Raw genomic sequence first — 20,617 nt, 5'->3', positions numbered from 1 at the left:
TAAAACCATCTGAGAAAAAATTTACAAAACTCTGTATGTCCACTCATTCCCAGGCCAGTCTGTAAATTAATTGTTGGTTCCTCCCCTCCTCAAAACAAAGACTGCCACCAGGAATCTACCCAATGACAGTCATGGCTGCCTTACCTATTGGCAGTCTCCTAGGACTAATGTGCCAGCCCACTCTCTCCTAATTTCTCCTGGCAGTGTTGATGGTGACAGTAAATAGTATCCTTACGATGCCCAGAAAATGTGCAGTCCAGCTAGCACATTGCTTCCCTTATAATTCTACTATAAAATAAATGTTATCATGATGCTGAGATGCTCGTATTACAGGCTTTCAAGAATTCCAAATATATATGTATGCCATTATCATATTTATCCTAAGAACTCAATTAAGCATGAGAGACAGAGGGACAAACATCTTTCTGTAGATTTTAATATGCCTGATTGTGGGGAAAAAATGGTACACTTCCTAAAAGGTCTTCCTAGGGATCAGACAGTTGCACGTTCAAGAAAGTCATTTTGAAGGTTCTTGGAAAGACAAGGAAGTGGTCATAAGTGTTGCTCGCACTGGAATTTGCCCTCCTCTTTTATCTTTGGAGTAGTGGCTCCGTTTGAAGAGGTTGTCCCACCATATCACTGGACTCTTTCAAAAACCTTTGACTCTTCTGATCCTAAAAACATGATATTTCATGAAACTATTTTCTAATGATCTTTTCAGTCTTCACTAACTTGCGCCCCCTTTCAAATGTACTTTTCCATAAAGAAGAGAGAAGCATTTCAAAGATTCCTAGAATCATGTTAGACTCTATTGAAAGAGAAGCTAACGATTCAGAAATGGTCAATAATGGGAATGTGATTCAGTCCATTATGTAAGCAACAACGCAGTCAGTCAGCAGTCCAGGATGGAACTAGCGTTTGAGTTAAGTAGAGATGTTTGCCCCTTAGTAGGAAGCACATTGTCTTTACAAACCTCTGTGAGGTAATAGGAGTCCTAATAGTTCCCTATTATTTGGTCTCATCTGCAAGAAATCTTTGTTGGGGGACATACTGGCAATTAGAATTGTCCAGAAATGCTGCCAGAGAGATTAGTAATTCTGTTGTCTTCATTTTTCATTTGCTGCAACTGAACTGAAGGACCTTAGTAAAAATAAATAAATAAATAAGTAAGTAAATGGGAACTTGGGTGGCTCTGTCAGTTAAGCTTCTGCCTTTGGCTCAGGTCATGATTCCAGGGTCTTGGGATCAAGCCCTGCATTGGGCTCCCTGCTCAGCAGAGAACCTGCTTCTCCCTGTCCCCCCCCCCCCCCCCCCGCCGCTTGTGATCTCTCTCTCTCTCTCAAGTAAATAAATAAATAAATAAAATCTTCAAAAAATACCCCCACACACACAAACACACACACACACATCATAATGTATTATGGTTCTGGGAGTTGTGGGGTAATCAATTTTGTCTGACAAGTTTACAAGTTTATTAATGGCCGCGTTACTTCAGTGTCTTTTGCCGTGAGGATGCCGCGTGAAATGCGTTCAGTAGAATGTGTCACCCACAGACTTAGAAACCGAGCCATTCTCATGGTTTGTTGTTTGTTCAGCATCATCTGCCTCTAAGTTGAGGAGGTGACGGCCGGGCTGCTGAGCCCATCCGAGAATGAGAACCTCGTTTGAGCGAGAGCTTAGTACGTCCTGACACTGGTAATGACTAATAAGAACAGAGCAACTGTTACATGTAGGAACTTCAGAAACAGGCCAGTTTTGTTGCATGTGGACAATAAAATGATGTATCTGTAGAAATTAAAATGGTGCAGCGAACGGCGTCAGAAAGCTGACCGTCTCCTTTGTCTGACCATCTCCAGGGTTGGGGGCTGGGGGGCCCAGGTCCTTTGAGGCACACAACTCTCTGGTCCTAGAGGCCAGCAAAGTTAAGACATTCATTGAGCTCCCCTTTGACTGATAATTACTGCTTCATTTCTCCCCAAAATAGTACGGTGCTTAGAACTTCTAGAATTCTTCTTCCTACTTTCCGATAATGTTGCTGGGGGCAAGCTGGGGAAAGCAAAGCATTTTATTCTGCTACTTCGAAGAAGCTCTGCTTTAAAAACAAATAACATGGTGGTCTCAGATGATAGGCTTTGATGTCAGATCAGGTTTTGAATCCCGGCTCTTGTACTAACTCACTAATGTTGAGATGGTGCAGCAAGTTGCCTTACTTTTCTCTTTTGTGAAATGAAGAGTCTAAGACCTACCTGATGCTGTTGCAAGGATTTTAACAAAGGTGTTCGTACAGGATTTGGCACAGTGCCCAGCAAAGGAGTGCTCCTTGGGTAATAGCTGCTGTAATAGTCATAATAAGGGGGTTCATTTGGCGTGATTGTGTTTTTCCTCAATATGTCACCACAGAAAATGCAGTCACGTCACACTGTATGCCGGATGACACACAATTCTCACACTTGACTCCTCATTCCATCCTGATTCCACCACAGTCCTGATGTTACTGAATTCACTAGACGGCGGGCCCTAACCCAGGTGCTCAGGGAAATGCTATCAGGCAGTGCTCCCTTTCCCTCAAGGGGGCTAAGGATGTTTGCAGCCTCCAGGTCCACTGAGACCTCACTTTTTTGCCTTACAAGCGGCTCCTTTATGATCGTCTTCAGAGAAAGCACACCCCGCTTTTCCTTCGACATTCCTGGTTTTCTCCTCTTTCTCTATCAGCCAGTCTCACCTTTAGCCCAGGATTGTTTTTGTCCGGCTAACCTGCCTCCCGTTTTCACTACTCCACACCCCGAGGCCGGCGTTACAGATCTCCTATCACTTGACACTGATGTCTCGGTCTTAAAAATTCCTCTTCAGTGGAATTAACAGCAGGCTGTTAGTGATTTGGTTGTGTCTCAAAGGTTGGGGTGTGAAGCCGCGTGGATGGGTGTTGGATCCGGCCGTTTTGCTTAGGGAACCACAGCCCAGGCCGCTGGGGGCTGCGGTACTTCTGCACCTGACCGGAGGGGGGTCCGCGCCTGCGGCCCTGCTTCCTGCACCGGCCGGAGTCCCCTGTATTCACCCACCGCCAGCTCCAGCGAGTCATCTGCCCTACGCTCCGCCCTGCGACCTCACAGAAGGGGCAGCCGCTGCTCGCGAGGAGCATCTCATCTAGAAACGAGCTGACCAAACTCAAAATGCTGGCAACTCAGGAGAGGCTGTCGCGTTTGTCAAGATCTCTGTGAACCCCGCAACCCAACGTGCCTGTTTCACTGCACTGTTTGGGATGGGCTTGGCAGAAGGCGAATGGAAGCTTTGGGGAAAGCTCTTTGAAGGAGCTAGGAACACCGGACGGTCTAGTCCTCAAAATGCTATCTCTTCCGTATGCTAATATTAACCGAAAGAGCGACCATAGCCCGTCCTATTAGCGTAGCCGCGGGGGGGGGGGGGGGTGGGCAGGAAAGCCTCTGGGTTCTCCCGAAGCTGCGAAGCTGCGTGCACAGGACAATCACGGCACTAGTGATTCACGCTAGAACCTCCGATTGAGAAAGAAAAGCAGCTGTAATTCGGGTGGAGGGACTGCCTGACCAAGCTGGGAGTCTTGGGACTGGTGGAGGGTCTTGGAGCAGGGAAAGCACAGCACAGCAGCCCTTCTGTACGGGGGCGTCGGGAACAGTGCCAGGACCCACCCCAAATGAGGTCGTGAAGTCAGTTAGCCGGGCAGATCGAAGTGAGTGGCTAGACAGAGCCATGGAGAGGGAACAGCTGGATGAAGCAAAGGGTCATGAAACAGCCTGGTAGAGCTGGAAGCCCCCCAGCTAGAGAGCCCAAAGTGAGATGGTTCAGGTAGTGGTGATAGTGCTGGAAGATTCGACGGGGGCTTCAAATGGAGGGCCCTCGCTGCGAAGAAGCCATGGAGGTGTTGGGCAGACTGTGAAGAAGGGATTTTAAAGTAGGAGAATGAACCCAGTCGCATCCGTGGTGGTCAAGTGAAGGAGAATGACGGCAGAGATGAGAGGGCGGGGAGAAGTGAGTGCGGCTGTGCGGTACCCCCGGGGTTGGGAGGGGGGGTCGACCGCAGCCACAGAGGGAGGAGGGACAGAGTTAACTGGGAAAGCTTAAAAGACACAAAGATCTGATAAGTGACCCAAAGACGGTAGGCGGGAAGGAGGGCACCTGGAGTGAGGGAGGCTCCGGGCTGATTGGTTTGCAGCTTACTGGGTTTACCGGAGTGTTGGTGGTACCATCAGGAGACTGGGAAGAGACGAGGAGGTAGGACGATGGTTTGGAGGTGGGTGGACACAGGATTTAGAAATTTGAGCTTTCTAAGGAGATTTCAAGTGAGCCAGTTTGTTCCTATCAGATCTCAGAAGCCAAAAAGAATAAATGATCTAAGTGATAAATTTCATGAGACTACTTTAAATATTGAAACTGGAAAGTTTAACCTCAAATTAGTTGACACACTTAAAAGAAATCTGAATAAAAATAAAACGATGGACTGATCATTGAGATATAAAAAGGAGTCCTTAGTAGTATGTGCAAGGTCTGTGTCAGGTTCTGCGGAGAATCAAATGTGAACAACTCACTCAACAAATATTTACTGAGAATCCCATCTGTACCAGGCAAAGTGTCTAATATACCAGGCCTGTGTATCTATCACTGAACAAAACAGACGAGCTCCCTGGCCTTTGCCCGTCTTTAATTCATTATAAACGCAGTGTTGAGGAGACTACAGCTGCAAGCATAAAGAAGAAAGGAAATATTAAAAGTAACTTGTATCAGAAGACAGTTACTCATCTAGAACTATGTGATTCAGGACCAATAGAACAGTTTGAATTCCAGATCCTGTCCCTGGCGCAATCTAATTAAAGCTTGCAAACCAGTCTCCACTACGAAATCACCTCGTTTAAATTCCCACGGTTGCAGAAGGGGACCTGGGATTGCAGATAAGATAAAGAAACGTTATGGAAAGCTTTGCTGACCTTTTTCTTTTTGGCAAGAGGCTTCTGGCTGCTTGAAACAATTCTTTGCTGACACCTCTCTAGGAACACCTTGCTTAGTCATAGCACACAGTGAACAGTGTTAAAAGCTGGCATGCCTTTGTCGGTCCAGATTCTCCCTTGTGGAGAGTCAACCATTTTAGGTGGTGGAGTTTAAATAGCATAAGAAAATACACAGGTGAGCAAAACAGCTTTGCCCATGTAGTTCATGAAATAAAGCAGCAAATACTCCATAATTTTAAAGTTTAAGACAAAGTGATACCTATTATTTCGATGTTTTGTATGAAACATGAACTGCTAGACTGTAGACCCCCCCCCACTTCACGTTCCAATGTCATTTTCAATGCCATCTTGACCTCTGTAGTATGAGCTGGCTAGTTCTTCTACATAGATTACCTTCCAACCTGAAAATCGTGTGCCTGTTCCTTTCACAATGATGGACCCTGAGCTCTTTAACACTAGAGGATGTAAGTACTAAGTTTTCAAGGTGAATATCAACAGGAAGATTAAGGATGAGCCTAGAAATGTAAATCCTGGGGCGCCTGGATGGCTCAGTTGGTTGGGCATCCAACTCTTGATTTCAGTTCAGGTCATAATCCTGGAGTTGTGAGACTGGGCTCAGTGGGGAGTCTGCTTCTCTCCCTCTTCCTCCTCCCCCTCCTCTTTCTCTCTCTCAAGTAAATAAATCAAGAAAGAAAGAAGGGAGGGAGGAAAGGAGGGAGGGGAGGGAGGAAAGGAGGGAGGGAAGGAAGGAAGAAAGGGAGGGAGGGAGGGAGAAAGGAAGGAAGGAAGGAAGGAAGGAATGTAGGAATGTAAATCCTGGGTGCCTGGCTTGTTCAACTGGTAGAGCCTGTGACTCTTGATCTCAGAGTCGTGAGTTCAAACCCCACGTTGGATGGTGAGATTTAAAAAAAGAAGAAGAGAAAAAGAAAAATCCTTCTAAACCCTCTGTCTCCCATGGGCAGGGAAAAGTATTTGCAGTTTCAAGTTAGAGCTCACATCAGGGCCAAACTTTTGGTTGTCTTTCACATAAACTATGGGAATGCTGATTCACTTAGGAAGGTCCGCACCCCATCTGCCACCCTAACCCCCAGCATACAGGCTGGGCCGCCACAAGTCCAGTTCCTTCACCCTCAGATGCACTGTCTGGTCTTCTCTGCCCTCGACTACTCAGGCAGCTTCTAAACTCTTCCCACCTACTTTCTCTGCACCGCTCTCTCTGCCGTCCCTCTAACTAGGGCATAGATACAATCATGTCACCCTTCTCTGCTTCGACTCCTGTGGCCCCTGTGGCCCCCAGAGTAGCTTAGAGGTCCTGCCTTCCTTTGGGCACAGTCTCCAGCCCTTCGCTTCTATCTTCCTGTCCGGGAGCATCTAGCTTGAGGTGAGGGAGCCTGAGGGGCCGACCCGGAAGAGTATGGAGGGGTGACGGTGGGGACAGTGTTGCGGGAGGGGTTTGGGGAAAACCAGCCCAGACCTTCAACAGAGCAGCCTCCCCTTCATCGGTTTCCATCCTGAGATTCTTGAGTTTAAAAAAATGGATTGTGTTCCCTCCTCAAAAGTTCTAACCATTGGCCACGCCCGAACACTAGCACTTTTAGACGCGAAGAAAACTAATACCTTAGAGAATTATCCCAGTGTCACCGAGTGAGTGGGTGACAGAGAGCTACCTGCAAGCCCAGCGCCTCCGGGACCTCCGCAGGAGAGCACCACCAGCGGCCACGGAGGTGTGGGTGGGGGAGGGGACAGACAGCTGGGAGGACTGGAGGAGTAAATCTGAAGAGGGATTGGCTGTAGCAAAAGTGAAAGAACCAGTGCTCTCTAATCACATTGCTCTCAATATAATCAAAGGGCGAAGGGAGTAATGGGAGGCCTGGAGAACTGTAACCTATTATAAAACACCGTAATGCCTGTTAACTCGAGGAAGAACGGGTGTCTGCCTTGGGGCCCTTCCCTGGGGGTGCTACGGACTCCATGCACGGTAACCAGAATTGGCAAAAGGACAGTCACCCTCGGGGGTTTATCGCCCAATCTGAGGTACCACAGAAATGTTTAAAATGAACAAGAAAAAGGAACCATTTTACATAAATCTTCCATGGTAACTAATCTGGTAACAAGCATGATGAATTATTATGATTATTCCTCTGGATCTCATTTTTTTTTTTAAAGATTTTATTTATTTATTCGACAGAGATAGAGACAGCCAGCGAGAGAGGGAACACAAGCAGGGGGAGTGGGAGAGGAAGAAGCAGGCTCATAGCAGAGGAGCCTGACGTGGGGCTCGATCCCATAACGCCGGGATCACGCCCTGAGCCGGAGGCAGACGCTTAACCGCTGTGCCACCCAGGCGCCCCTCATTTTTTTTTTTTTTATCCAGACAAGATGTAGAATCCCACAGGTTGTTGTCAACTCTACTGTCCACTTGTATGATTTTGTGATTCTTTTTTTATTTTAAAACTCTTTTTAAATAGAAATTACGTCCTTCATACAGGTGTTACTTGAGGTTCTCGTAGTTGCCTGCCTGTATGTAGTCAGAACAGCCAAACCGCGGTCCTGGACTGTGCCGCCACTGAAGACTGAAGCTCTCACCCTGCTTCACATTATGCCAGCTGACCCGCGAGTTTATTCAGTGAGACGTCCCTTGATGAATGTTAGAGCCCTTGATCTCTCTTTTCTCTTAAGGACCTCCAGGACATCCAATCATTTAAATAGACTCTTCCTAGATTTCTGGTATTTAGATACAAATTCTTCCCAATGTCTGAGACCAAGAGCAACTCTGACTCTCAACACTGAAAAGCAGGTCTGTTTTACAAATGAAAAAGGCAAGGAAAAGGCCTCAAGGTCACCATATACAAATCACAGGAGAACCAAGAAATAGCGCCAAGGTTGGCTTTCCATTTTGTATTTTATCTCTTTCTTCCAGATCCAGTACAGCTGGCGGGTATCTGACAAACACAATGCTGCCTCTTTATTTCTTTGCCCTTGGCATTTTTCTGATTTTCTAGCCTAGTCTCTTCCATTAGGACGTTGCAGTTCAGGATGGTTTTAGGTTAGAAACAGACTGACTTGTACAAGTGTGGCATATCTGTGAGGGCCTGAGAAGAATGTCCAGAACTCCTTTGTTCACTTAACTCTTGTTATTGAGCTGGTCTGCTACGCGCCAGGGATGATTCTAGGTGCTGAGAATATAGTAGCGAATCCCGAAAGTCTCCGCCTTTTGGGGGAGGAGAGGACAGCAAACATGAACAAACAGACACATGGTGTCAAGCAAAGCTCAGAGCTATGAATACCAATAGCAAAACCAGAGGGAGACGTGACTTGGGGGATTAGGAGGGCTGGAGAAGGCCCCTCTGAGGAGGTTACAGTAGAGCGGAGACCAGGATGGGCTGAGGAAACCAAGTCCTGTGAATTTCTGGGCTTCCTTTCTCCGCCTCCCCTCACGTGTGATCTGCAAGCAATGAATATTCCCCCCGGGCAGAAACAAAAGGATGCTGGTTGGGGGCCTTGCTCCCCATCCTGCCTAAGTTCACCCTTGACAATAGCAATGCCTTTCAGACCCGAGAAAAGTCTGTTGCATTTAGATTGAACAGGAGTAGAAAGCTTTTTAATGCTCTCCAAAGTGCTTCATCACTAAAAACCCTGACGACAGGCAATAAAGCTGACAGTAGCTGTTGAAATTGTAACAAACAGTATTTACAGGTAACTGTCTTAGAGGAGGCACACTTACAATGGCTGACATTTAATACTGATCAGTGTTGTTATGGTTTGTATTTTGGGAGGGTTCCGTGGCCTTGGCCAAAGTGTAGCTCTCCTTTAAAAGCTGCTTCTAAAAGGCTCCACCTGGCTCACAGCATTGGTCCACTGATACCCCCTTTATCGTAATGAGACCATAGTTTAGGTCATAGATTTAAGTCAATAACTGTACTTTTTGTCCTCTAGATCTGGTCAGGGCATGACTTCCCTGAGGAAGCCCACACAGAATGAATTAGGAAAAAGGAAATCTGACCTAGGCCTTCATGGTTAATTTCACAGGCCCACAGAGGAAAGCAGTAACCCTGAAAGCCCCCCGCCCGCCCTCCCACGAGTCCCCACACAATCTCAAGGCCAGAGGAGCTGAGCGGTGGAACTGTTTAGGAACAGTCCTCAAAACCGGTATCTGTATTGGCCAACAGAGAGTCTATTTGAATTACAAATCCTGTTGTTTGAATCCATGTTTCCAAATTAGTCTACCAGCATAGCCACACATTTTTGTCTCTGCCATTTTAAAGCAATCACTTAAAAAAGGAGCTTCTCCTCAGCTGCTTCTCCTCTCTTTAGGGCAGAGATAACAGAAACTGGCCACAGAGTTATTTACTTGACTGCTCCATCTATGGCAACTTGTTTGTGTATTTTCCAGTCACGGTTACAGTGAGCTATTGTTCAGTTGTATACTGTCGAAACATATACATTACAAAGCACTCCCAAGGAATCCTGACGGTTCAAGGATTTTTTTTTTTTTTACCTTAAAGAAAAGGTAGGATACTTAAGGAACTGGTGACCATTTCAAGTTGTTTTTATTTAATAGCACTTTATGAACTGGCAAAACCCTTAAATATTTAAACATTGCATCTTTTTCTCTCCCCCCTTCCTATTTTATCACCTTGTGATAAGGAGGCTGTTGGAGAAATTAGAATCTGTAGTTCAAAAGAGATCCATACCTCCGGTGCTGATCACTCATCTACCCTTTTTTCGTAGGCTTGCCCTGAGGCCCTGGTTTTGCTTCTCTTGGTCCTTTCTGTAAACAACTAATGCCAACCTTCACTTTGTCTCAGTGCATCTAGAAATCAGCTCAAAAACAAGATTAGACTTAAGTATGAGGCACATTCTTGTGTCTGCATGATATTCACTTAACCTGTTTATGGAGATTCTTATTCGTGTGCTTGATTAAGTGTATCCCATGACCTGGCACCTTTTCTTTTGCTGTTATTTACCGAGAAAAATAAATCTCCTGCGCTAAGCAGTGGGAATCACTGCGAAATGCAAGAAAAGTCCTAGGAGGAGAATTCATATGTTAATGAGCCCTTCCAAGTGAGAACTCGGTTAAACGTGCCATTTGCTGACATCATGTTTATGGGGCTGAGTGGAGATGATTTCTTTAAGAGGTGGCCTTGCATAATTCTCCCAGCTTTTTGTGGCCCGCGCGTGCACCTGCGGGAGGGGGAAGTTTACATAAGCGTCCTGGGGTATTTGCATCTCAGCTGCTCCTCTCACTAGGACTCCTGGGAATGGAGCGGGCGGACGGAGGTAAGGTGCTCCAGCCGCGAGGCTGGCCAAGTGGGTGGGTAACTTTTCGAGGAATAATGTGCGCGAGGACCTGGTGGAGACCTGCCAGGGGCACGGTCAGCAGTGACAGTTCCTGGAAAGCGGGCGGCCGCGAGATCAGGCTGGGCAGGCGCCTCCTGCGGACGGGAGCCGGGAGCCCAGCGGGCTTGGGACTGCGGCCCGCCGCGCTCCTAGGAGGGTGGGACCGGCAGGAAGCGAAATGGTTACTTTTTTAAATGCGGGCTCTGGTTACTTCTGAAGATCGCCGGCCCCGGGCGCAGAGCGGACACGGGGATTTTTCTCTCCCCGGTGGATGGTTCTGGAGAAACGCAGCGCTTGGGCGTGGGGGATGCGGTGGCCTGGACGAGGCTACTCAAACACGGGGGAGCAGAGTCGGCGACGCCGGCGAGGACTGAGGGTCTCCGGGGAGCTGAAGGACCTTTTGCCGGCCCCCCCCACGGCTGGTTAGGGAGCTGCGGAGGGTGAGGATCGCCGCGTTGCACAGAAAGGGGGTTCGAGGGGGACAGCGGGTGTGTGTGGGGGGGTGCGTCACGGCCGGGCGGGGGCTGCGGGCAGCGACCCCCTATCGGTCGGGTGGGGCGGGTGCTGAGCCCCGACAGGGGGCGCGGCCCGCCACGGTTTACTGGGGGCCCTGCGCTCGCCGCCCCCGCGCCTCCGTCCCCGCCCTGCTCGGGTCTCCTCCGGAAACGGGTGGGTGAGGGTGACCTGGAGGGCACCCGGTCCTATTTTCCTTTGGGAACCACCGCGCGCCGAGCGGCCAGTTTCGGCCCCACGCGGAGCGGTGGGCGCCGCGGATTCGCCGGCCGCCGAGGGCGCCGGGAGGGGCTGCAGGCCGCGCTCGGCCCTGCAGCCGCAGGTGGGGAGCCGCTGTCCGGTCCCGGGGCTCGATGGCAGCCGGGCGACGGGGACTGAACGCCGAGTGCTGCGGGGGTGAGCGCGTTCCCGTGCGCCCGCGGGGAGGGGGCTTCTCGTCGGAAGTTCGGGGAGAGATGGGGGCCCGGCGGCCATTCGGTATCCCCGTCAAGCCGCGGGGCGAGTGGTCTTCCTCGGAGGGGGCGCTGTGCAGAGGCGGCGCGAGGCTTTCCCCTGGAGGTGGGTGAAGGGGCTCGCAGGCGACTGCACTGTCCCCTGGGAAAAGGGGGGGCTGTTCTCTGCGGGCCTCGCGTCGGCGCCCAGGAGGGACTCGCTCCCAGCCGCTGGGTCTGGGGCTCGGCCTCTGGGGGCGGGGGGCGGCCGGGAAGGGGCAGGGGGCCGGGTCCCACCCGCGGCCCGGGGCGCCCCCTCGCGGCCCGAGCAGCCACGGCCGCGCGGAGGGTAGGGCTTTGCGGGGCGCCGACGGCTGCTCTAAGGTGTCTCTTTCCTCGGTGCGGGCATGGGCTGACCTGGCGGAACTCCGACAGCCGGCACTCGCAGCCCTATCTAGCCTGCCGAATTTTCCCGAAGAAGGGTGACATCCTTTCCCTCCGGCTCCCCTCCGGACCCCTTCTTAAAAAGCTCGGGTTTTCACATTAATCTATGTCAGTATAAACCAGGCTATGTGTGGAATTTGTTTTTACAACTCGAGTCTTGTGACTTCTCAAACACTTTCTTGAAGTGTTTTCTCTGGAAACTTGTTTCAAATGAGTGCTGTAAGTTTCACAAAGAGGAGTGTTGTTCAGGAGCCAACAGGTGACGGGGTGAAACCTGAGTCTGTGTGTACATTGGAGTCAAGTCTGGCTGCCGTTTCCTTGGGCCGCCGTTGAAAATAGAAATTCAAAAAAATCAATAGGAGACTGACTGGAACACGATTTGCAAAAATATCTGCGTCCCCCGTTATGGAAAATAACTAGTTCGTTAGCGCAGCGCCTTGCGTGGTCCGCCGTACACCCCAGCGTGCGTTTTGGATTTTGTCTGTATAGCCCGGTTTACAGCCAAAAAAAACCTGACCCCAAAAGCGTCGCTCTGGCAAAGGACCATGCTTTGTCATCATGTTTCCTCCTTTTGTTAAGCAGTCTGTCTTACTGTCGTGGAATGTATTTGTGCATGAAATTAGAATGCTTTGAAACCCCGCAGAGTTCCACATTTCCTTTTGGAAAAATGGATAGCTTCTTGGCAATTGGGTGGTACATGACAGGCCACTCAGCTGTTGGAAAATGTACAAGTTGGATAGAGGTTTACCTGGAAAATACAGAAAATGCCAAGGGGCACATGGCCTAATGCCACTAATTGCTGGTATGAAGTACTCTTAGCAAAAGAATGTTTCATTAAGCAATGTCTTTGGATACCTTTGTGATGTTTTTATTTTACAGTTATCTCTACAGTTCATTTCAATGTGAATAAAACTGAACTGGGCCCTGAACTTTGTCTTTAGCAGACAGTAAGTATTGAGTGCTCTTTGGATGTGTGAGAAAAAGAGGTAACAGTTTAGGGTCTCTACTATGAAATTCAAACCTTGGTTATCATAGTTTTGATACCTATGGCGATTACAGGTCTCTGGCTTTTTAAAAATCTCCATAAAGAAGAAATTACCTGTATCCATGGGGTTGTATATTGTGTGTGTTGTAAAGAATGGAAGTGTTGCAGGTTTTTGCATTGCCAAGTTAGTCTGTAGTTAAATTTAATTCACCTGCATATTTAGCCTGACAGAGTTAGAGCAGCTCTTGAATGGGTGTGTGAGCGGCGTCTTCTGTGTGCTAAGGCCTTGTTAACAAGCTGTTTAACAAAGAAGTTGTTAAGCAGTTTGTGGCCTACAGGATGACACTTAGCAGCAGGGGACACCTAGGGAATGTTAGCCCTACTGACACAAATCGGTATCTGTTCTGGGTTTTGGTGATCAAAGGATTTCTGACTTCCCTGGGCAGGTTCACACAAGAAATACCTTTTCATAGCGATCCTGCAATGCCATGGTAAAAGTATTTGTAATTAGGGGTATGACCTTGGACGTCATGTTCAGTGGCAGGCACTGAAAATCATTCTGTTTTCTATTTGCATGATTTTGATTTGACTTGGTGACTTGGTCCAAGAAAATGATTAATAATAGGAACCAGACCAGAACTGATGTACGGTTATAACCTCAGTGTGTATCTGATTGAACGTCTTCTCCTCAACCGCCTGAAATCCTCACTCCTCTGACTTGCCTGCGTAGTATTTCCATTTTAGTACATCGTCTTTCAGTCACCTAAGACAGACTATCTTTGACCCAGTTTCCCTTTCCTGTTGGTTCCTTTTACTTTATCTCCCCAAGCCACCGTGGTTAGGTTTTTAGTAGCAGTGGACTAAAAGGCCCCTCTTGGGTTCCTGTTCTCCTTCCTGACCATCACTGTTGTACTAATTTCCTTTAAGAACGTCGATGGCACTCTGCTCACATGCCCTTTGTCTCTTCCTGTCGCCTCTAGTTAAGCACAAAGTCTCCTGCCTGATCTAATTCTTGAAAATGTCATTCGGTGCTACCATTGCCTTCTATTGTTGCTTCTGTCTTCCAGCAAACTCTTGACTCTTCCCTGCCTCTGGACCATCACATACTGTGCTGACTTACTAAGCTTTTTAGAGAAAAATAATAAAGGCTCATTTATGTATATGGCAAGGTCAATCAAAGTAGTAATCCTTAGCTGTCCTGGATGCAGCATATCGCACAACAGAAAATAAATGATTCTCAGATGACCAAAATAGCATAACAAAATAATAAAGCTGCTTTTAGTTTGCATAACACCTTCACATATGGTATGTCATCTTATTTAACCAGTGATTACGGTGCTCACAGAAGGAATGTGTAAGCCGTTGTTCGTAGCGTAACAATTCTATATACTTATAGATGAATTTTTTCAAATTGTAGTTGCCTAATTTACAGAAGATAGAAAAGCAACAAATTAAAAAATTTGGAGGTTGCTGGTTGTGGTCAAAGAGAAAAGACCACTTAATAAGAGACTAAAGCAGGAGGAATTCAAAAATCTATCATGACAGCAGAGAGGGAAAAACCTATAAAAAGTTTGTCAACCATCTTAAAGCCCGTGAGTCTGGGGCCCTGTCATTCCAGACATCAGCTCTCCACTGTGAGAGAGCCCCAACCTTACTTTCTAGTTGAGGAGTTAGGTTCCCAGATCACACCCAGCTGGATGGCTGGATTACATTCTCGAAGCCCGTGTTCCGTCTGCTGTTCATTTTCCACTGAGAATGAAAACGAGTGATGAGCTAAAGGCTAAATCACATACAGTATACACACATACCACCATTCAAGAAAGCAAGAAATGTATAATGAAATTTGGAAATATTCTTGTCGTGGTGGAAACTTTTTTTTTTTTTTTAAAGTTCTAGCTGTTAATTGAATAAAATCAGTTGCCCCTTTTTGGTATTTTCTAGAACCACTCAGTAATGGCCTTTAAATATAGGGATGAATGAATGGATGGAGTAAATGAATCTGGAAAGTAAATTTCATGAAGCACCCCTTCTTACATCATGGTGTTGGATGAATGAGGCCATACTCTGATTAGGGGAACAAGGGCCAACTTATAGCCAGCCCTATATTGGGTTCTCACAATTGTTGCTCTACCTAAGACACCTAGAAATACCCTTCCGCGGTGTAGACCATTACGCACCGTGTGCGGCTCTGTGTGGGTGTGCGCCCGCACGCATCTGCATGGACTGGTCTTGGAGATTTTCTGTAGGGACTGGATAGAAGCTGATTCTAAGGGAACTGGGAATGGAGGCTAATAGTTTCTCAAAATTGTTTGCCCTTCAAAAGGTTCGAGAACCTCTGAACTCAAAAAGAAGATGAAAGTCACATGTCCACCTTCAGTTTTGCTATTAACAAGTTGTTCTTTTCTGGATGTTGCTAGTCAGCTTCAAGAAAATCTTTCTACTAATTAACAGTGGGAATAACAATGCCAGTTGTCACATGTCGATAGTAACTGTAATTCTTTATATTCATGCAAGTCCTTTCTTCTTCAAAACTTTGCCATACTTAGACCATCTTTGGAAAATAGTTGCCCTAAAGAATAAGGCCCCATGATGTTCGGTGACTTGTGAAAGGTATGAAGACTTCAGGGCTGAGTTTACTGAATGCTAAAGCCCCAGATCGTATTCCCTAAGTATTGCTCTATCCCTTGGGTCAGATGTTCTCTTGACAATTATATGATGATTGAGAAGTCCTACACCTGCGAGCTGTTTGTCTTTGAGTCTTTTTACATGGTGAGAAGTAGCTATTTAACGATTTTGAAGGAAGGAGGGAGAAAAGGGAGAGGAGGGAAATGAAACTCTCCCACCGTCTGTTGCATGGCTGGCATGGAGCACCCCCATGATAACCCTGGTCTTTGTAGAGAAAAAAGTATCTCATTTCTCTCTACCCAACCTCAGGCTTCTTTCTCCCCTCCCTTATGTCCATGCTCTTTTCTTCAGTTTGTCATTCATTTCTTTCCTTGATTCTTCCAATTGGCTTTTAGTCTTCTCTTCAGAATTGTATGTGCAAATACCCCCTAACCTGCTCTGTTTGGTTCAGATACCTGCTTGCTGCGCTGACCTCGAGGACATCCTTGACCGTGCCGGTAGCTCTTAAAGGGGTGGCTTCCTTTACACATTTCCTTAAGGTTCAGACTCTGTTTGAAACCTGAACAAACCCGTTCCTGAAAATTGTTTCACTTTTTTCCCTGCATGAGACTTCTTTACATCCAGAATTACAAAGAGACATGGGACAGGTGGGGCCTCTACTGATTCATTTCCCCAGCAGGGGCAAACCTAGCACAGAATTGCTTAATGAATAATTGTCATTCACATATGATTAAGTTCATTCAGTTCAATTATAGCATTTCAAGAGCAGGACGAGAAACCTGCCTCACAATAATCACAGAATACTAAGCTATTTTGGCTTTTTATTCTTTTTATCTCGAGCAGCTAACATGATGTCTTGCCCATAGTTTTTTTTTTTTTAAATAAACATCTAAAAAATGCATCTTGTTTAATTTGGCTGTGGTTAGGTAAGAGAATGTAAAAAAATACTCCCAAAGGGTTCCCAGGAAAGTGTATGTAGTGTTTGTGATAATGAGGAAGAGGATTATGATGAAACGAAGCAAAATGTCAACAGTTGATGAGTCTGGGTAAAGGCTACATAAGAGTCCTTACTCTTCCCACCTTTTCTGAAGTTTGAAATTACATCAAAATGAAAATTTACAAAAATAAATAAAATACAAAATTAATAAAGGACAGGGCACGGGACAAGGCCGCTCTTCTGCATCTAAGTGTGGTTCTGCAAAACACAAAAAAAATCTTGAGAAAGTTTCTCTGTCCTAATCCCAGCTTTGAGTAGTTCTAGTCCCATTATAATTCAGTTCATTTGTAGATCTGATTTGTGTCCCTGTTTCACATGACCAACCTACAGCAACAACACCTGGAAATGAAATTAGTGAAATTTTTTTTTTTTAAGATTTTATTTATTTATTCGACAGAGATAGAGACAGCCAGCGAGAGAGGGAACACAAGCAGGGGGAGTGGGAGAGGAAGAAGCAGGCTCCCAGCGGAGGAGCCTGATGTGGGGCTCAATCCCAGAACACTGGGATCACACCCTGAGCTGAAGGCAGACGCTTAACCGCTGTGCCACCCAGGCGCTCCTAGTGAAATTTTTCTATTAGATTCAATTCACGCGTGATTTCGTGTTTGGCGTAAAAGGTGGTATTTTGGCCGATGAGACATAACCACATTTGCATGTCATCAGGAAGCTCCTACATCATGACCCCGAGCATAAGTCCTGTCCAGGCTCCCCTCTTTCTTTGTGTTGTCAAAGCAGCTCCCATACAGTAATACGAATGCCCACAGTAAGAGACGGCGGTGAGGTCGCATTTATCAGTTTTTTTACTGTAACGTGTTAGAAGTGCAGGAACCATGCTCAGCAGTCAGCTGCTTTCCTGTGACCCAGCATGAGACAGTGATATACTTAAGAATCTGAAGGTCTACGGACACAGGTAGTTTTTAAAAAGAAAAGAAAAATCCATATTCAAATTTGTGTGCTATCAGGTAAAGACAAAGTAGCTCGAGGTTACGTAGTGTCTCTTACTACAGCCTGGTAAGTGGGGGTCGTGCTGGGTCACTTTTCTTTTTTTTTTTAATGTTTATTTTTTTTGTCATCTCTGAGACCTCGCTAACGAATGGAATGTTTTGTCATTTTAAGTTATCTCCTGATAGAAAGCAAAAAGAGGCCTTCTCCAGAGAACAACTTCTGAATCCACAGCTTATGAGGCCACTGAAATTTTAGAATCCTTTTTGCCTGTGTGCTCTCCTTGAAGTGTCTGCTCCAGGCCAGTCTCCCTGCGGTCTGTCATCTGTCACCACTGTGGCCCGGGAGCATGACTAGTTGGCCAGAGGAAAGGACCCAGGCCAATCGGGTTCCACTTCTAGGAGGCGGTGAGGGGTTTAAGATCACAGATGGGCCCGGTTCTAAGGTCACTGCTTGTTAACTGACCTTAGGACAGCTGTCCTGTGGCAGATCGTTCTGAGGCTCAGTTTCCCCCTCTGTGAATCGAGATACACCCTCTTTGGGCTGCTTGATATAGGGATTAACTGTCATAACATGAATCCTGCCGGGCTGAGCGCAGAGGAATAAGCTGTCAGAGTGCAGCAGGTAAAACCGGAAGCCTTGCCTGGGATAACAAGGGCTTTGTCCCTCAGGTTCCTTCAGTTGGACCTCTCAGGTTGTTGTTGGACAACAGCCCTCCGTGTAGAGTGTGGAAAGGCTGGGATGAATGTGTGGAAGAGGTGGGCTCGAGGCGCGGCTAGCACCTGTCGGTGATTCGGACGAGGGGGATTGTGTCATTTAGTGCTCATGTTGACTTACCTTGATTAGGATAGTAATTGTACATTCCTTTTTTTTTTTTTTTTTTTTTTTTTTTTGCAAAAGGCTTATCAAGGAATACAGCTGTAAAAGTGATTCAGATCTTTGGTGGTCTGCATCTTTGTGCTAGTTTGGAAAATCCATGATTTGTCTTAATTTGTGGTGTTTTCTCTTGTTTTACAATATAGTGACATTTAATTTTTAGGTTCTATTTAATATTTGTGTTCTTTGTAAGTTTCTGAAGAGCAGGTACGGTAGTGTCTCCTTCTTCAGCCAGGTTTGGCAAGGGCCAAATATACATATTTCATGATTCAGGTTAAAATTGCGTTGAAGCCCACCCCCCACTTCTCTTGGTGGGGTTTTTGAGTTACTAATTAAATTCTTAACCTCTAGTTCTCTTCCTTTGACATGTGGGAGTTGCTTTTTCCAAAACAAAAGGGAAAGACTAGATCCAAGAAATTTTCTGACTTTCATTAACACATGCTTTTTACTGAGGACTAAGGAATGTGCCTGTTTAGAGAGCCTTTCTTAAGTCAAGATGGGAATGAATTGCACCTGTGTGAAATGACGACTTGTTTAAAAGGTCATAACCTCCCAGTGATAGTGGAGGAAATGAGGTCATCTTTACTTTTTGTTCAGGGTGAAGGAAGGTTAAATTTATTAGTTGGAATCATATCTACCTACCGTGTGGCATCACTCCTTCTTCCAGTAAAGATTGTAGGCATTGGGTGTTTGGCCTCCATTTGTTGACTGTTACAGTTTAGATTTCTTATGTCCTTTGATTTCTGAAAGGAGAACCCTATGTTTTAATGATCAGGTTGTTATAGGTAACAGTTTCTGATACTGTGAGTGAGTTGCGTTTGACATAGTGGCTGAAAAAGGACTTGGTCTCGGGCGTGTTTAGGTTTCACTGCCTTTCCTACTTGTTTTAGCAACCGAGAGGATCTTTTAAGGCAGAACAACTTTTGGAAGTCTGATGAGTTAGACTGCACTCTGCTTTTAGCTGTGTGACCTTGGGCAAGGCACTTAACTTCCCGGAGCCTTGTTTTCTTTAAATTGGGGTCAGGCTAATCATGTATATTTTTCTTCTTTTTCTTCTTTTTTTTTTTTTCCGTAAAGGGAAAGGGGCAGATATAAAAAGCTGCGTCTGAAAGCTGATTCTGAAAGTCTTCTATCTTTTTCTTAGTGCCTTGGGATGAGGGGAGGATGTTTAAGAATCTTCAAGGAACTTCAGTGCTGATAACGTAGATCCTGGGCTGTAAGGCAGGGACTCAACATTGCGTTGACACCTTTCCCAGCCCTTCTGTCCCAGGAAGACTTTTCATCCAGAACTGGGTTTATTTTGCCCAGTAGCTGGCTGCTGGCATGTCACACATAGTAGGTACTGTGTCACTTTTCAGTGAATGCCTGCTGGTAATGCAATTCAACACTAATAGTCACCTAGCTGGATTTTATTTTGGTCTCGTGCTCGGATTCAGTTACTTTCTGTTGAAGGAACTCATTAATGAACTGGCTGACTTCAGCCCAGTGGTAGTGAAGACTTTGGATTGAATGTGCTATATAAGGATTTAACAGCTCTTTCCACTCTGCGAGTAAACTAAGTTTGCTGTCTCTCAGAACTTGATTAGAACCCTGCAACCCCAGCGGTTTGGCCCCGTGGACCCACTCTGCGCACGCAGTGGTGCCTCTTGGGAAAACTGAGTAGAAACCCAGCAAGGGGGGGGGGTCTCTGGCGCCATTTTTCACGGCCCACAGCCGCGGGCGGGGCAGGAGGAGGTGCAGGCCCTCACACTTCTTTCTTCGACTCCTAGGACTTCACAGGGATTTCTTTTGTGGGAAAGTTAGAAAGTCAACAGAGCAGTTTTCTTGAGAACCTGTCTAATGAATGGTGCGTTAGAGGCCCTTTTTAAAGGGCAGTGCAGCTGAGCTCGTTTGGGGAGCATTTTCTGTGGTGCTGAGTCGTGAAGGGGGCTGTTTCCGAATTCTGCGGCCTTGGATTTTAAGTGTCAGTGGGCCTGGGGTTCTTGGGGGGGGGGGGACACTAGTAATTTGGTTACTTTCTCTAGGCCCAGCTGTGGTAAACATTCAGTAAAAGTTCTTGGAGGGTAAGAATAGTGCCTTCAGGTTTTAATTTGTTTTTTCTCTGTATTGTCCACAGCAGCCGTTGTTTGATGTTCTGTGACTGAGAAACCAGCCTTTTCACTTCATTATTATGCCTTTGGAGATGGAGCCCAAAATGAGCAAACTCGCCTTTGGGTGCCAGAGGAGTTCCACGTCGGACGATGACTCTGGCTGTGCGTTGGAGGAGTACGCCTGGGTGCCCCCAGGCCTCAGACCAGAGCAGGTGAGCACCTAAGCGCCCAGTGTGTCCTGTTTTTCCAGGGGATTTAAGATTTTTTCGAATTGCTGCTAAAAAGAAACAAAACAAGCCCTTATAGACCATTACTACCACTGACATGCTACCCTCCTCGTCCTTACTCTTTGGATAGTATAAATTTTTGCCTTTTAAGATCATCCTTAATTTCTCGAT

The 20,617-nt window shown here is 46.6% G+C and overlaps 1 protein-coding gene across 7 annotated transcripts in view; it reads left to right on the top strand.

The window, feature by feature from the left end:
- PRICKLE1 (prickle planar cell polarity protein 1) overlaps positions 1-20,617 on the top strand; it is a 107,175-nt gene that overhangs the window by 73,820 nt on the left and 12,738 nt on the right. For 2 of the 7 annotated variants that reach the window (XM_026502076.4, XM_057303287.1), the window contains one exon: positions 20,246-20,431. In XM_026502076.4, the coding sequence (XP_026357861.1) occupies positions 20,300-20,431 (132 nt within the window). In that variant the 5' untranslated portion in view covers positions 20,246-20,299. Of the gene's footprint in view, positions 1-10,229; positions 10,257-10,368; positions 10,757-11,094; positions 11,226-11,313; positions 11,388-20,245; positions 20,432-20,617 lie in introns of those variants that run through there. The other 5 variants (XM_057303291.1, XM_026502077.4, XM_057303290.1 and 2 more) reach the window with 5 other exon arrangements.

Source organism: Ursus arctos, unplaced genomic scaffold, assembly GCF_023065955.2.
Source record: "Ursus arctos isolate Adak ecotype North America unplaced genomic scaffold, UrsArc2.0 scaffold_26, whole genome shotgun sequence".
Classification (NCBI taxonomy): Eukaryota; Metazoa; Chordata; class Mammalia; order Carnivora; family Ursidae; genus Ursus; species Ursus arctos.
This window is presented reverse-complemented; position numbering and strand designations above follow the sequence as displayed.